Consider the following 16,429-nt stretch of genomic DNA (forward strand, 5'->3'; position numbering starts at 1 on the left):
AAAAGCTGAGCTTACCAGCCTACATCTGAGCTATAATTTTGTTGCTGTTTTATGTGTGTACTTACATGTGTTTGTACAACTTCTCCTCTGCGTGATTTACACTGTGGCGAAATAGGACTCTTGGCAAACACAACCCCCTTCCGAAATACATGATCATCTCCCAAGTGCCCCCGCCCTTCTTTCCTCCCCAGCTCCCTATAATTCACCCTAATGTTTTATGGGACGTGTGAAAATAATTTATGCCTGACTCTTAGGCAGCACTAAAGGAGAGCTTTCCATCTCCGGACAGCATTCATAGTCATGTTCTTAACACTTTACTGACACTTACTCCGAAACACTTTGTTGTACAAAGTATTGCTTGCTATCTGGCTAGCAGCACAGAGCATCAGCGGCGTGCTTGGCCAGGAAATGCCGATGTAATATAGCCACTAAAATCTGTCATTAGTGAATGATTTCAGCCAGAAGCCATGGAGGAGAATCCAAGAGGTATAGAGAGTTGAAAGAAAGCAAGTGAGAGCAGCAAAGAACTTTGTTTTACGCAATCCAGAACAAATAAACATCTAGTATTTACTTTGTTATACAACCATCAGCCCAAGAAAAAGCTGATTCAAAGACCATATGCTGCTTATTGTCACCTAAATTCCTCTTTTATGTGTCCTGCCAGGTCTTGATGCTTCTAAGCAAACATTTTATTCTCTCTCCATAAGAATAGAAAAGAAACTGCTCCATTTCACCTTAAGCTGACTTTCTTTCTTGACCTAAATTTGAGTGATTGAAAAGTTCACTGTGTTTTTTACTTGGAGGGACCAGTTGTGTCTGTAAAGTAAACATCAATGACACAGAAAAGTTGCAGGTTTAATACCAGTGCTGCAGACAGGTTTGGAGGGGAACTCTATCATTTGGCTCATCGTACTGAGTGATAAGTTGCACAGACGACCCTGAAGCATTTTCCCTGGTTAAACTGGATATTTTTCTCTGTTTATCTCCTCATCTGTTACATTATTTTTCATCCTCCCATACTTTCTTTGTTATCCTTTTCTTCAACCGATGTCTTACTTCTTTTTTTTTTTTTTTGGCGTTATCTCTTTCTTTCGCTAAAACAGCTGTCAGCCAGCCCTTGGGGTTTCCTAATTACCCCCGGTCAGTCCCATCCTAGTTATTAGCCTCACTTTGAAGTGAGTAAAGTCTGCTGACATCTCACAATACTGTGATGGAACACAGTGGAATTGGGTGAACATGCCAACAGAGACAGGATGAAGAAGTACAGATTTTTAGCTGTTTTCCTGCTGTTTTAGTAATGAAGAAAATCATCCAGAAATCAATGTTGTTCATGCAAGTTGTTGATTCGAAGAAGAGGGGAGGATGAGATAGAAGGACGATGAATTGTGAGTGGGAGTGAATGCAGATAAGCGAGGAAACAAGAAATACAGAAAGACAAAGCAGGTGATGATGGGAGTGCTAAAGACAGGCTTCCTCCTGACACATTATGGCTGCTGCTGAGTCAGGGTCGAACAATGTGTCTCCCCTATCAGGAACCTCCTTGCTCCTGAACTCAGAGGGGGCAGGGTGACCTTGCGAGTTGGAAGAAGCAAGTAAGGAGAGAGGCCGGCTTGGCTGTAAATACAGTTCTTTTGACAGCCTTACTTTTGACCTTGTGTGGGTCATACAAACAGCACAGTACAGCCTGAGGAACTCCTGAGATTAAGATCAATACTATGGCAAGTTGAGGTATTTTTGATTTGTTTCAAGTCAAGGTTGTTATACATTAAAATTATTGCTTGTGAATTTAATGTCAGCATCTGGTAAATGTGCTGCATTTCTTTCAGAATGGGGCATCCCTGATGATTGAAGTTAGAGCATCAGCACAAATTTGTACTTGTATACATTCATTCACACCAAGTTGTGGCTACTGGCCTCTGTCGCTGCAGCCCTTACTAGATGGAACCAAAGTCAATGCGTCCTATTTTGGTTTATAGATGGCATGCAAGGAATAATAAGTTTGACTCACTGTCCCCTTCTTGTTATATGAAAAACACAAAATGTACCTCACTTTCATCTTAGATGGACAGAGTTTTAGTTCTCCACTGTCTCTCCGTTGTGACAACTAGTTCTCACACTGTATTTCCTACACTTTGGAAAGGTCAAGGACTCTGGAGATACTCCAGCAGTGGGAATAGAATAGAGAAAACACGCTGATGAAAGGATGAGTTACAGTACGCATCATGAATCAATTGGAAAATCATTTCAGATTCCACAGCTTCTCTGGGTCTGGATTCAATATTCCTCCCTGTTTTACCAATAAAGACAGAAAAAACATATGCTGTGAAACATTATTAGTTGTAGTAACAGCCATCACTCTTCCTGATACAGCAACAATAAAAGTTGATGCTCTGTAACATCTTGTGGCTCAGCTTAAAGTCGTTCAGATAATAATGTTGCACGTAAAGGTCCAAAACCAACGAAATCACCTTAAAGTGTATTAATATGTAACAATATACATGTATCAAGATTTTATGTGACATTTTTCAAACTTAAATACACTTATATCGTAAGTGATGGACAAAAATATTTTGATAAATATTCCTAAATCAACTTTGATTTCCACTTCCACAGCGTCTTATTGTGACTATTTCAAAAATAGCTTATTGACCAAGTGGTTGAATTTACCCAAAGCAGCAATGATGATATATTAGGTGAATTGAGTGGCTAAATTAGACTGAATATTATTCAACTGATTAATCTGGAAAATTTGTATTTTTTTCTCTTTTCCTCTAGAGGTGCCCAGGGTTTCAGTGGAGCCTCGCAATCAAACCTTTACAACAGGAGATGAAGTGAGGATCAGATGCTCGGCCAGCGGCTACCCTCCACCCCGTCTGGTCTGGACCCACAACGGCATGTTCCTCATGGCATCCAGCAGGTTAATCCATCTTCTTTTACTTGAATAGATTTGATGACTTTTATGTATTTTAATTGTGTGTCTTAATCCAAATCACTAGTTTGACTTTTTCTCTCTCCCATTCTTGCAGTCATGACCCCATTAGTATTTTTATCATGCTGAAATTTTATAAAATACTACATTGTGTTTGTCATGTGTGTTCAGACACAGGATGACTCCTGGTGGCACACTGGTTATAAAAAACATGGAGCAAAGGGATGGAGGAGTGTATGGCTGCCTGGCCAGCAACCAGGCTGGGACGGACACAGTGACCTCCATCCTAACTTACATTGGTGAGTACCACAGAGAACGTCTATCCATCCATCCATCTATCAGCTCTACCGGCTATACCTGGTAGATTCAGACCTGTCTTGCTGTGAGGCAACAGCGCTAACCATCTCACCTCTGTGGCGCTTCAGAGCATATACAGTCAAATGGAAATAAATAAAACAGATATTAATTTTATCTGCACATCCATGCAGCATGCACTTTCTTTCAATTTGCTCTCTCCATCACACTGATGTTCTGTCTGTTGTTTAATAATTCTCCTTCCCTAGAATCTCCTGTGGTGACGGTGGCTCTGAGTGATATTCTCATTGGCATTGGAGAAACTACAGTGATGGCCTGTTCTGCGTCTGGAGTCCCACAGCCTGATATTTGGTGGTACAAAGGTAACACCTGAGAAGGAAAGACAGCAGAAAATAAAACATGCATAACAAAAAAATAAAAAATAAATAAATATAAGCTTGATGTGCAGCTAAAATAACACCATCCGTTCAGTTGAGAAATATTAATTCCGCAGAAGGATTGAGTGGTTTAGTTTTCCCACTATTTGCTCATACAATCCAAATAAAATGCGCTGACCAGCTTCATATTTGCATTTATTCTAAATGCTAGGTGGTGTACTGCTGCATTCGTCATCCCTCTTGGACGTGGACACATTCGGAGGTACACTGACAATCAAGGAGACCCAGGATGCCGATGCTGGAGATTATACCTGCGTAGCTGTCAATGCTGCTGGCACCTCATCAGGAAAGATCTCTCTTGATGTAGGAGGTGAGTGGTTAAATACACATAGTGAATGTGTAGTAAAAGCACCACTCACTATAAAGAACCCATAATAAGAACAGAGTAAAAAGGAAAATTACTACTTGTGTAGCCTTATCAGAGCTGTGAATGTGCAGACTGTTGCTTGTTTTTTGTGTTGCAAGGTTGCAACAGGTAGCTGTTTCATGGTATACATGCATCAAACCCAAATGGTCAATGAATTGGCTGTTATGGCTCACAGTATACACTTGTGTGTGTGATGTCTGTGTGTAATGACACAAAGGCTGCTTTGGTGCTTTTCAGGAACTATGCCTTTGCCTGGCCGAGGACAGAACGTGTCTGGTTTACACCTAAACAGGGTTACACAGGGGTGTGTCAAGATCTGGGCAATCTAGACTTTTACCCATGCACAGAATATTAAATATAACAGACATGTATTACACACAACAATGCATACTCAGACATCTGTAAATCTGTTCTGAATACTGCTTTTGCATATTTCTGCTGTTGTAAATTCAACATATGGAACTCTAGAATGTTAAATGTTAAATAAATGAAAAATATAAATCAAATAAAAATCATATGAAAAATTTGGGTAAAAAATGAATAAATCAAAATAACTGAAGACATTGTTAAAATTATATTATTTTGTCATTCGTTTTCATAGTAACTTAATTTTGTTGGATATCATTTTTGTTTTGCTATAGTCATTTTTAAGAATGACCTTTTTACGAAGTCTGTTTTTATTTAATTATGAAAACCCCGGGGTTAACCCTGAACATGCTAGAGGGATTATATTTCTTATCTGGTCTGGGAATGCCTTGGGATCCCCAAGGAGAAGCTAGGTAAAGAGATGTCTGGGGTTCTTTGCTCAGCCTGCTGCCCCTGCAGCCTGGCCCCGGATAAGGGGATGAAAATAGATGGATGGATTTTTCCAAATAACACATTTCATGTCATGTGATTGGTTTAAAAGTTTTTTTTAAAAGATCTGTAATGAAATAAAAATGAACTCCTAAATGATAATGAAGAATATGATATTTATCTATTTAATTTAGTCATGTGATTATTTATTTGATAATTTTTAAAAAAATAATAAACACTTTGGGGCTCCATACCCACACACTTCAGTACATCTGGTCCTAAAATCTGTAGCTTCCATGATTGACAGCTTGATTGTCTGTGGAATGCGAAACAGATGGATGGGTATCTCCTGAACTTCTTGATCTTTTCCATCTCCAACCTTGATTGTTCCAGCCGCACCTAAGTTCACCCGAGAGCCATCAGATGTAGCGTTGGACATCGGCTCCAACGTGACCCTGCTGTGCCTCGTCCAGGGTCACCCTGAACCACAGGTCACCTGGAGAAGAGAGGATGGACTTCCCCTTTTCAACAGGCCCCGTGCACATGGCACTGTTACACAGAGCAGGGAAGCTCTTCACATCAACAGTGAGTGTTTAGGGGGATATATGCATACATATTACACATATAAATGCTTTACATTTATACCCACATAAACATTGCTTTTTCTGTCAGACCTGTGGGTGGAAGATGAGGCAGTGTATATCTGTGAGGCTCTCAACCACTTTGGCAAGATCGAGGCCCAGGCCAGAGTCACTGTGACTGGACTGGGTGAGTCTGAAAAGTCATGTCGCTTTCTTTCTGTCTCGTCCTTTAATATCAGAAAGTAGTGTCTCTTCATCTGCAAATTAGTGCAAGTATTCATAGCTCAGTGGCTAGGCCTGTCTTCTGCACTTCAAAGACAAAGCTGTGTGGCAAATCCATCTGCACAATCACACATGCTTAACTTTACTTTTTATTTGCTAAATATGCATTTTTTTCTGAGTATGTCAAATCAAAGATTTCTAAAAGTTGTAAAACAACATACAGTACCTTTGAGTACCTACGTCTGTCTGTATGTCCGTGATGTGTGTGTCTGTTTCAGTCTTTACACATGAGTGCGAGTTCATTAGCACATTTCAGTGGGTGTGTTTGAACACATGGGCCTTGTTAACCACTGTTTCTGTTTCACCGTTTTCTTTACAGTGGAAACACACTGAGCTCTTATATGTGGGCCAAAGGTTAGAAACCACAGACCCACCCAGATGACATATATTACTGCCCCACTGCCCCATTTCCCCACTGACGATGTTATCTCACAAGACACACACACCTAATGCAGAAGCACGTGTGAAGTAGCTTCTTGGGACAGCGGTGGAAGAGGATAGCAATAAAAATGGCTTATTTGTGTGTTCATGTGTGTGAGTGAGTGTGTTTGTGAAGCTCCCAAGCCAGTCAGGGCGGTCATCAAATTCCCCTCAACGACACCCTGTTGTCTGTCTCAGCCCCAACAGATGACATCAGCATTGTCCATATGAACACAGCATTTAGTTAGTGATATCATTGAGTTTGTGTGTTTATGTTTGGTCCACAGATTTGCATATATGAGGGAATAAAGGGGAGTGTTGATACTTTTAGCAGCTGTGGAAAATGTATACTGTATATTCTATATGGTGAATGTGTTTATAGCAACCAAGCTTTCCCTGTTCATCATACAGTACAAACACAAACACTTATACATGTGCTCCTTTGGGTTTTGCCAGAGGTAAAGACCTTTGACCATTAGTGTGTTATTTATGGTAGAAAATAAATATAACCACACTTTTTTGTCCATCCTTTTGGATTTACTAGACCAGTGCCTGGTCAAAGTGTGTCCTTTGGGAACGAGCTGATTACTTGGCGTACCGTATCACTTGCAGCTTTCTGAAGAACTGCTCATCCAAATAAATTCACACACTGGTCCTGAGCTACACCTACTATGACATAGCAGTGCTAGAGTAAACATGTCAGTTTAGGTTGCTACAATCTACAATCTCTCTTTTGTCATCTATTGTTGAATGTACTGTAGCAAGCAACAATTGTCTGTTTTTTGTTGTAATGATTCAAAGGGGCCCCCTCTCAATACACTATACAGTGTGTGCATAATGCACTACTAATTAATATGTGTTGTAGCTCTTAAGCGCTTGCACTTTACCCTGTACTCTCTTAGGCCCTCGGAAATACATTCACAAGTGTGAAGTCAATTGAATCAATGGTTGTTGCAAAAATTAAAAGACAGACGGACAAAGACAGACAGAGACTGATTTTAAAGATATGGTGGAATGAAATATTTAGTTGGGTTCTTCTGGTTATATACTTTAAGAAGGTACTTGACCTGTATGTGTATGTGTCTAATCTCTGCATAGCAGAGGCTGCTAGTATCAAATAGCCTCACAGGATTTTTAAAGCTCCCTGCTAATATGAAACTACTGAATTATTTTCTTGAATACTTTCCTTTCAAGCTCTAAGCCTTGTTAATGTTTTTTTTTTTTACATAATCCCCATAATTGTTTGCACTGTATCTGCAGTCTCGCCTGTCATCGCGATGAGTCCAGCTGTGCTCAGTGTGATAGAGGACCAGCAGGTGACTTTGCCCTGTGTGCTCCTGGCTGGGAATCCACTGCCTGAGAGGCAATGGCTGCACAACTACGGCTTGGTGAGGACACATTTTTTACATGTTTTTAATGTCTTTATTTGCATCCAAGTTAAATATCCATGATTCAACTGGAAGCTGTTTCACCCACAAATGTTTCAGGTGACCTCAGATCAGTATGTGACAGTGAGGCGGGACGGCAGTCTGCATATAGAGAGAATGCGGCTGGACGATGCGGGTGACTACACCTGTTTGGCTGAAAATGTTATCGGGGCCACAAACCATACCACCACTGTCAACGTCTATGGTAATATACAAAAACACACTCACACACAAACCAATTTTAAACAGAGATGCATATGTACAAATGTGAGGAAAATTACACTAGTTAAGTCTTTAAGATGCCTCATGAGGAATTTGCGTATAGCTGGACCCATACTGAGTGTGTCCAATCAAGCAGACAACGTACGTGCAACAGGAATTGGGGAAATGTGATAAATCTGCTGACTGTACAGGGCAAATGTGTAGTTGATGCTAAATTCACATACCAATAATTTGGTGGCATTATTTTTTGAAAAAGCTAGCCATGCGCATAAAAAGGAGAAACAGAAGATCCAGAGGATGTTTTTATTGAAACAGCAACATTTTTCTTCATGTCTTTCTATTTTGGATTTATAAGCATAATATAAACACTTAATGAAAGGTTTATAACACGCTATAGCTCCAGGTTCCTGGTTTTGTGTATATTGGCACATTTGGTGCCACTGAGCCATAGTTATTGTTACAAATTACCAGTGATTTTTTCTGCCATGAGGAGGCAAACATCTTCTGTGATTAAGAGCCATTTTTAAATGTTTTATTTGATATGAAAATGCCCCATATGTTTTTTTTTCTTTTTCCTTTATTCAGTGACCTCCTACATTTCTCACTGCCTGCTGAGATGTCTCCTTTATACTGCAAAGGACTCTTAACCTCATGAATAGGATTATCTTTGAGGTTGCATTAAAATAGGAGCAGCTGAGGGTAATGGCACAGTTTGCAGCGCAGTGAGAGGGGAAAATGTGTTCTCCATTTACGCTAAAGTCAGTCACTGCCAGATCCTACCAACTTCAATAGGAATTGTCCCCAGCATGTACGTAAAAACACTGGCTCCCTCAGTTCTTGAAATGAGGTCAGTCCTTTTCAGCTGTATATACATAAAGCACTGGACATTTACACTATGTAGGTCAATTTATAGTTACATTTGCCATAACCAATGAAAAATACTTTCCATAAAACCTATGCAAAGTGCACGGAAAGAGTGCACATAGAAGACCACCATGCAATGCAGACTGGTGTTGTATACACTGTGTGTGATTTTGTTGTTTAGTTAAATCAGATTTTTTATTTCCAAGAAGATGCTCCAAGCCTCCCAGGGCTGATGTTTTTTGCAGATTCCCGGCGCTGTAACAAAGAACAAAAACAAGACAGATAGTGAAGGAGGGAGGGAAAAGACACGAAAGGAGGGAATAAAATAAGAGACACATACACAGAGACAACTAAAATATATACACTGTACATAGATTTTTTGCATCAAATGCTTGATGTATGTATGCACAAAAAAAACATATCAGACTGACTGTGTTTTATTTTTGCTTGTTTCCAGTGATTCCTACCATTCAGCATGGCCCTCAGGTGTTCAGCACAATTGAGGGCACGCCAATCACTCTGCCTTGCCGTGCCAGTGGAGTACCCACCCCTGACATTACATGGACCAAGGTATGTAAAGTCATTACCTCCCTAAATATAAAGTACAGCAAAATGTATTTATTTTTTGATTAATTTATATAAAAGGGATCATGTACAGTTTAAAACATAAATGTTACCATTTGATGCACCGTACCAGATTATAGCTTAGAGCTAATTTGCATCTGCAGTCCCTCCGCAGGTCAGAACAAAGACACTGCACAATAACATAATAATATAAAGCTGTACAAGAAAAATGGAAATAGGAAAGAAAAAAAACCCACACAAGACAAACGATACCCAAAATAAGAGCCAACACTCTGCTGGCAGTGATGTGCTTTTTTCCCCTGCCCCTGAAGACTTTGATTTTCTCTCCATAAATGGCAAAATAGTAAAAAGGAGACAGAGGGAAATCTCATGAAAAAAGTATGCAGGTGATTCACAAAATAAAATTTGAGTCAAATGAAATATAGCCAAGATTGCTCATGTTGCATCACATTTTGGCCAAATATCACCAGACTCCACAACTTGCTGCATTAAGAGAGCTCTATCGCCAAAGTAAGCAATATCACGCAATCCCATCATCATAATGTTTTTCTGACAGCTTTCATGTCCAAGAGGCTTTTCATGATGTCTTGACTTACAAACTTCCTGCACAGATACACTTGTTGACTTTTTAGTACTAAGTGAATGCTGTTTTGCAGCTCATTTGTATTTGAAATGTGTTTTATTTGTATTTATGTAGTGTGGCTGTGCAGTTTTTGGCAGAATTAAGCACGACTTGAAAGAGTCCAGATGTGGATGCACTGTTTTCAGCTGCAAGGGGACAGATCCTTGTATTGTTTTGTGTCAAAGGTTGGGGTTGCTGTATGTTTTTAGTCCAATACTTTCTAATGATGGGCTCTGGCTAGAGAATAGCACATACTGAAAAACACCTGTGAGTCTGTGTGAGGTACACATGTGTGTACGTGTCCGTTAGTCTGTTCAGTGTGCGCAGTCTTCACATGTGTGCTTTTGTGTGTTAGTATGGACCTGTAAGCCAGTTTGTGCATGTGTGCAGTTCCTCTCTTTTCCATCTTTTACGCTAGTTTCTCGGAGTTGTAAAAGTGATGCTGTTAAAGTGAACAGGGCTGCGGGGACACATGAAACTAGACCCTGCTAAGTTTTGCACCAGCTGTGAAGATGCGATTTCCTCTGATTTCTTTGCTGTTCTCTATAACATCAATCAAGTCAAGTTAATCGTGTTAGATCCAACTGGACAGTATGGAGATGACACATCTTGATTGCTGACATCACATTTGCTTCATGCTTTGATTGTATAGCCAATCACGTTTTTATTCTCAGCCTTTTTATTCAGCAGTAGGGGAAAAAATCAAATGAGAAATTTAAGAGCTCTTAGAAGGTCAAACCGTAAACCATGTCAAGTGTTTATAAAGTGAATGAAGCAAACGCTGGCCCCTGCCCTTTCCCTGATGATTTGTTTTGTAGGGTGGGGAGCTTCTTAACTTGGGTGGTCCAGCCTTTTCCCTGGATTCTGACGGCAGTCTCCTCATCACCTCCCCCTCTGGAAATGAGACAGGAGAATTCATCTGCACAGCTACCAATGCTGCCGGCTACACCTCAAGGAAGGTCCAGCTCACTGTCTATGGTAAACCACATCATGTGTACAAAGAGAAAGAAGCTATATTTAGCATTTAATGTCAACAAATTGTTACGAAATGATTTTGAGACATTTTAGATAATCAGTATGATCATTTCCAAGAAGTCTAGCATCCTTTACCAGTTGGCAAATTATATTGCATGTTATGTCAGTGTCGGTTTTTGCAAGAAAAAACCATCACAGCACAAAGATTGATGCTTAACACTAGAAAACAGGATTTAACATTCACTATTTTGCTTAATGGTGTAAACTTATTTGCAGTTTACCTTGTCCATGTGCAGATCCAGTGTTCTCAGTGACTGTGTGTGATTCTTAAAGCCAATCTTAAGGCCGAACGTCTAAACTTTAATGTTTCTAAAACCATCGATACACAGCCACTCGCAGTCATGCCTATTTTCTGCAATTGTGCATAGGCATGAAAAGGACAGACATCCAAGTGCCTGGGAAGTAATTTTTCTCCACTTTCTTCAAAGTTTTACTTGTGCTACTGTCACAGTGATGGAGAAGGTGACTGTGGTTTTCAGAAAAATCTGCCAACCTTCATTCCATTTTTTTGATTTAGGTACAAGATTAGAAATTGCATTAACTGGAGTGACATTTATAAATGCAATATTTTATTTTCCGTAGCCCATTCTTAGATCAGTTTTACCCTCAATTTCCTTTTCTTGATAATAACTAACTCTCTCAATGTGATCACCACTTTTGAAGGTAGCCACTTCAGGAAAATATATAGACATGGCTTCACTGAAATCGTTGACAACACATTGTGTGATATTTTCTTTGTCAATATGTATGCACATAAATCCATTGTGAGCATTTGCAGATATTGTTTTGGAGTAAGGAACTATGCCAACACACCCATTGCAATAAGAGGCAATTTTATCACAATCTCTTATCTTTTTCTCTTTTGAAAGTAATTTTTTGTTTGTATCTTTGCACTGTCTTTCCACAATGTCTAAAATATTCATATACTGTGAATCTATGTCTAAGAACTTTACACTGAGCCCTTGTTTCTGTGTGTGTTTGTCCAGTCCGTCCTAGATCCAGTGACGGCAGCGGCGGAGGCTCAGCAGAGCCAATGAGAATGTCAGTGACTGAAGGTGAGGATGTCATTTTGCCATGTGAGGTCCACAGTGTCCCGCCTCCCACCGTAAGCTGGGCTAAGGAGAGGCAGCTCATCTCCCCCTTCTCTCCCAGGTAAAACACACACAGAACCACACACAGCTCTGATGTTGTTCATCTGTAATCCAACAGCTCCTGCTGGGGTTCAGCATTTAAGCTACTTTCCACTATTTTTTCAGACACGTGTACTTTGCTGCTTTCACTTACACTACATGAATAATATTGTCCGTTAAATATGAATAAGCATTGGTTTAAATCGTATTATCTTGGCTGTAAGCTCAGAGAGTTAGATTTGTAGCTCTAAAAGACGAGAGAACTTCCATGCTGTCTACAGTGCTGTGCTGTATCTCTGAACTGTTCATGGCCCCAGGGTATAGTTTGTGGTTTTATAAGATGACTGAGTAATCAAACTCTTCTCTGTGATCTGTTGCACCTACTGTGCGCCTGCCACAGCCACTGCAATTGTGGTCGATGGTGGATTAGTAAGAATTACGAGAGTATCTGTTTACAGAGATGACTGAATAAGTCATTGAGTAGAAAATAAATCAGTCTGTGTTTTTGCTTGTTTTGTAATTGGAAGCTTTGTGAGACAGATTTTCATTCAGACTTTTTCTTTACAGTATAACTTATTGCTGTTTTTGTGTGTGTATGCGTTCCTCTTAGGCACACTCAGCTTCCCTCAGGCTCTATGAAGATCTTGGAGACCAGAGTGTCAGACAGTGGACTTTATGTGTGTGTTGCCTCAAATATTGCCGGTAACCTAACGCAATCCATTGAACTGAGTGTTTTAGGTAAGTTAAAGATCACAAACACTAACAGATATCTAATAATGATATTATCATGGGCAATGTTTGTTTAACTCTTCCATGCCTAAATAATTTTTGAGACTCAATCAAAAAATCATGCAGTCATTTTGATCTAAGTTGCTTACTGAATTTTCAAAAATTTAAAATGTTAATCCCATAGTAGTCATATAATTGATTCCAACTAATATAACTGAACTGCATTTTAAATTTAGACAGAGAAAACATCAGATTCAATACAGTTGCAGTCTAGAAATGTTGAAATTTTGTGGCAACATTTCTAGACTGCAACTGTGGCAGCAGCACATACACTATCAAATCTAAACTTCAAGGCCGACTTACCTGTGTGACAAATAGCATGCAGGCTTTAATTGCATATCTTCTAAAACCACTTTTAAGAAAAATGACAAATAAATCTTCCTTGTACCTTGTACAAAAGCCACTTAAGCATATGAAATCATCTGTCCTGCAGTTCCTCCCAGCATACAGGCGGGCCCCAGGGTGATGAAAGTACAGGTCGGTCACCCTGTGGAGCTGCCCTGTGTGGTAGGAGGGGTCCCAGAGCCCACTCTCACCTGGACAAAGGAAGGTAGGAGGTACCCAGTATCACCTGATGGGAGCCTGGCACTAAGCAATGTGGGACTGTCTGATGAAGGAACCTACACCTGCACGGCCACCAACATTGCAGGCAGCGATGAGGCTCGAGTTCAGCTTCTTGTGCAAGGTCGGTGTAAATTACTGTCTTTATCTCACAGACTTGCACTGTGTTCATTACACATGTGTGTGTTGATTTTTTTCAGTTTGTATGTCTGTTTTTATATGTGCTTAAGTAAGACATACTGTACCATATGTTCAGTACAGTTTGTAATTCTTTAATTCAATACAGTTTCATTTTTCAAAGATGCACCCTAAAACTGTTGCAGATGCTTCATAATGTGAACACGTGTAGTTTGCTCCTTGTGTTTGTCGTTGATTATGTGTTTGTGGGTTTTCAGTGCCCCCTGTGGTCGAGGTATTGGAGCCCCCCTTCAACAGTCCCCTGCAAGAAAGAGTTGCAAACCAGCGTATTGCATTCCCCTGCCCTGCAAAAGGTAGTAAAAATTTCCACTCAGCCTCTGATGTTATGAGGAAGAAAAATATTGATCATTTTCTTATCCTGTACATAATAACAAAATGTACTCACACTGCTATAAAAAGTGACGTTAAGTGAGACAAAGTCAGTTCTGCTTGACAAAAGCGCTTTCACAATGATCGCTTTATCAAGCGCAAATTATTATTTTCTTTTTGTCAGTGGTTTGGTTTTCATTTTTATTCTTTCCCTTTCCTCTTTCAGGTCTTCCTAAGCCAGTAATTCGGTGGTTGCGTAACGGCCAGGAACTGACGGGTAATGAGCCCGGTGTGTCCATCCTGGAAGATGGTACGCTGCTGATTCTGGCCTCTGTGTCACCGCTGGACAACGGAGAGTATGTGTGTGCTGCCGTTAATGACGCTGGATCCACTGAGAGGAAGTACCAGCTCAAAGTTAATGGTGATTGACCTGCTCTCTATGGCTCTGACCTGTGACTTGGAATAGTTTTACCATCTTAAAGTCATTTAATAAAATATGACCTTCAATCTTATATTATACATACATGTGTTTCCATGAAAACTAATTCTGAGAGTTGGTAATCACCTGTGAAACCTCTACAGTGCCCCCAGTTTTCCGTGACAGGGACACGCCCGGGAATGTGTCATTGGTCCTGAGCCAGTCCACCAGCTTGTTGTGTGATGTCATAGGAAGCCCAACCCCTGTCATCACCTGGTACAAGGATGGGACTCCTGTAAGTGAAATCCCATCAAATAAGCTGTTATCATCTATTCTATACAAAAATGTTGTCAATTGTCATTCATGTTTTCAACTCTAAGGAGAACCAGTTTTTGTAAAAATGTTCTTTTAAAGGTAAATACACACATCAAAGACGCAGTCTGAGAGATTAACTAACATGCTGTGTTATGATTTTCATAACCTATACTTGAACTGTGATCTGGTTTGTCCTTTACAAGGGCTGGATCACAAAACTCTTTATGCATAAAAGTAATTGGGAATTGTAATGACCTTTCCTTTCAGTTACCAATGAAAGTGCTCATAAAGCCTGAATGAGGTCTGATCACAGGGTAGACTGTCCAAGAGAACAGACCTTAAACCACTGTGCATCCTGTGTGTATGCATGTGTGTGTGTGTAACAACGACCAGACAGGCCAGCCATGGTGGCAGCATGGTCAAAGCTGTAATGACAGAATAATTATGATAAATTGATGCGAGAACAGAGAGTTAGCACAACCTTTTCTGTAACATCCCAGTAAACTGGCTGTATTTTGTTTCTTTTGCTGCCTAGCTAATTATTCCTGCAAGGCACAGAAGGGGAAATCACTTAATCTGTTCAATCTGTTAATTATGAGAGCAATCTAACAAAGGATATTCTGTTTTCTGAATGTTTTGGCTCATACAATCAGTTTAATTTTACTTAATGCATTTTCATCTGAACAGATCTTTGGCTCTCAGACAGCAGTTGCAGCTTTTTTTCCGCTTGTTTTTTTTTAGTTTAGATCCTTTTATCATGATGTCTTACAATTAGTCCCATAATAACTGTCAGACAGTATTTCCTAAACTGTAACTCATGCTGTTGTTTCTGCTCTTGGGGTTGATTTAATTTATTTATTTATCAATTGATAGGTAGTTGCTAGCAACAGCATTCAGATTCTTGACATGGGAAAAACCCTGAGACTACTGAAGGCAGCCACAGCAGACGCAGGCAGCTACAGTTGTAAAGCCATCAACATCGCTGGCAGCACAGAAAAGGACTTCTTTCTTGATGTACTGGGTGAGTAAGGGCAGTGAGCAGTTGTCTATGGAAACTCCAAGAATTGCTGGAAAGGAGTTGTATGCAGTTGTGTGGACATGCAGAGTAGAAATTAATTCCACATTAATGGAAACCATTTAAACCCTTTTAATACAGAAAAGCAGCCACGTATATCGGACTATTGACTTCTGGAGCTTTTGCTTTTAAAGGAATACTTTTACCTACAACGTGTTATATTGAGTCTGTGAAAAAACTTTCTTTTTTTCCACGTCTCCACAGTGAAAAAATTCTTGATGAATTTGAGTAAAGTGTGTGAAGGAGCGATTCCATAGATGCTTCTTTCCTGCTGATGTCAGACTGTACAACCAGCACTGCTCCCAGTAGAACACACACACACCAAAGTGGACTTAAAACTGTGCAATTTGATTATTATTTCTGTGTGCAGTTGGTGTAAATCCATGTAAATACGTTTTTTAACTGTTGAGTTTTGTGTCTTTTTTATACTATTCATATTGTTCTTTTGCTTTATTTATCTTGTACACATCTGCTCTGATATCCCTTTGCTGCTGTAACAATGCAAATTTCCCCATTGTTGGTCGGATTTAACAACAGAAGAAATATATCAAAACCTTCATTTACAAACTCTCACACTACCTGTGCACGTCTCATTTATTTAGTAGTATGCTCAGCACTTCCTAAACAGATGCATTTTCACTAAAACCCTACTAATTGAAACACTTCTGAGCTACATACGAGTGGCTTGGACAAGCACTTGTTTGAAATGTGCTCATGCTTGTCATTGAGTAAGGAAGTGTTTTAAACAGTAAG

General features: G+C 39.8%; 1 protein-coding gene across 1 annotated transcript in view; it reads left to right on the plus strand.

Moving 5' to 3' along the window:
- The window catches only part of hmcn1 (hemicentin 1), a 105,081-nt gene that overhangs the window by 47,239 nt on the left and 41,413 nt on the right, over positions 1–16,429 (plus strand). The window contains exons 12-28 of the mRNA XM_042514831.2: positions 2,776–2,917; positions 3,101–3,228; positions 3,493–3,606; positions 3,833–3,991; positions 5,237–5,428; positions 5,516–5,611; positions 7,387–7,514; positions 7,614–7,758; positions 9,097–9,209; positions 10,665–10,824; positions 11,868–12,033; positions 12,622–12,749; positions 13,234–13,485; positions 13,757–13,852; positions 14,095–14,289; positions 14,451–14,581; positions 15,475–15,622. Of these exons, the coding sequence (XP_042370765.2) occupies positions 2,776–2,917; positions 3,101–3,228; positions 3,493–3,606; positions 3,833–3,991; positions 5,237–5,428; positions 5,516–5,611; positions 7,387–7,514; positions 7,614–7,758; positions 9,097–9,209; positions 10,665–10,824; positions 11,868–12,033; positions 12,622–12,749; positions 13,234–13,485; positions 13,757–13,852; positions 14,095–14,289; positions 14,451–14,581; positions 15,475–15,622 (2,493 nt within the window). The remainder of the gene's footprint in view (positions 1–2,775; positions 2,918–3,100; positions 3,229–3,492; positions 3,607–3,832; positions 3,992–5,236; positions 5,429–5,515; positions 5,612–7,386; positions 7,515–7,613; positions 7,759–9,096; positions 9,210–10,664; positions 10,825–11,867; positions 12,034–12,621; positions 12,750–13,233; positions 13,486–13,756; positions 13,853–14,094; positions 14,290–14,450; positions 14,582–15,474; positions 15,623–16,429) is intronic.

The sequence above is a fragment of the Plectropomus leopardus genome, chromosome 5 (assembly GCF_026936395.1).
Source record: "Plectropomus leopardus strain MGB_pleo_1.0 chromosome 5, ASM2693639v1, whole genome shotgun sequence".
Lineage (NCBI taxonomy): Eukaryota > Metazoa > Chordata > Actinopteri > Perciformes > Serranidae > Plectropomus > Plectropomus leopardus.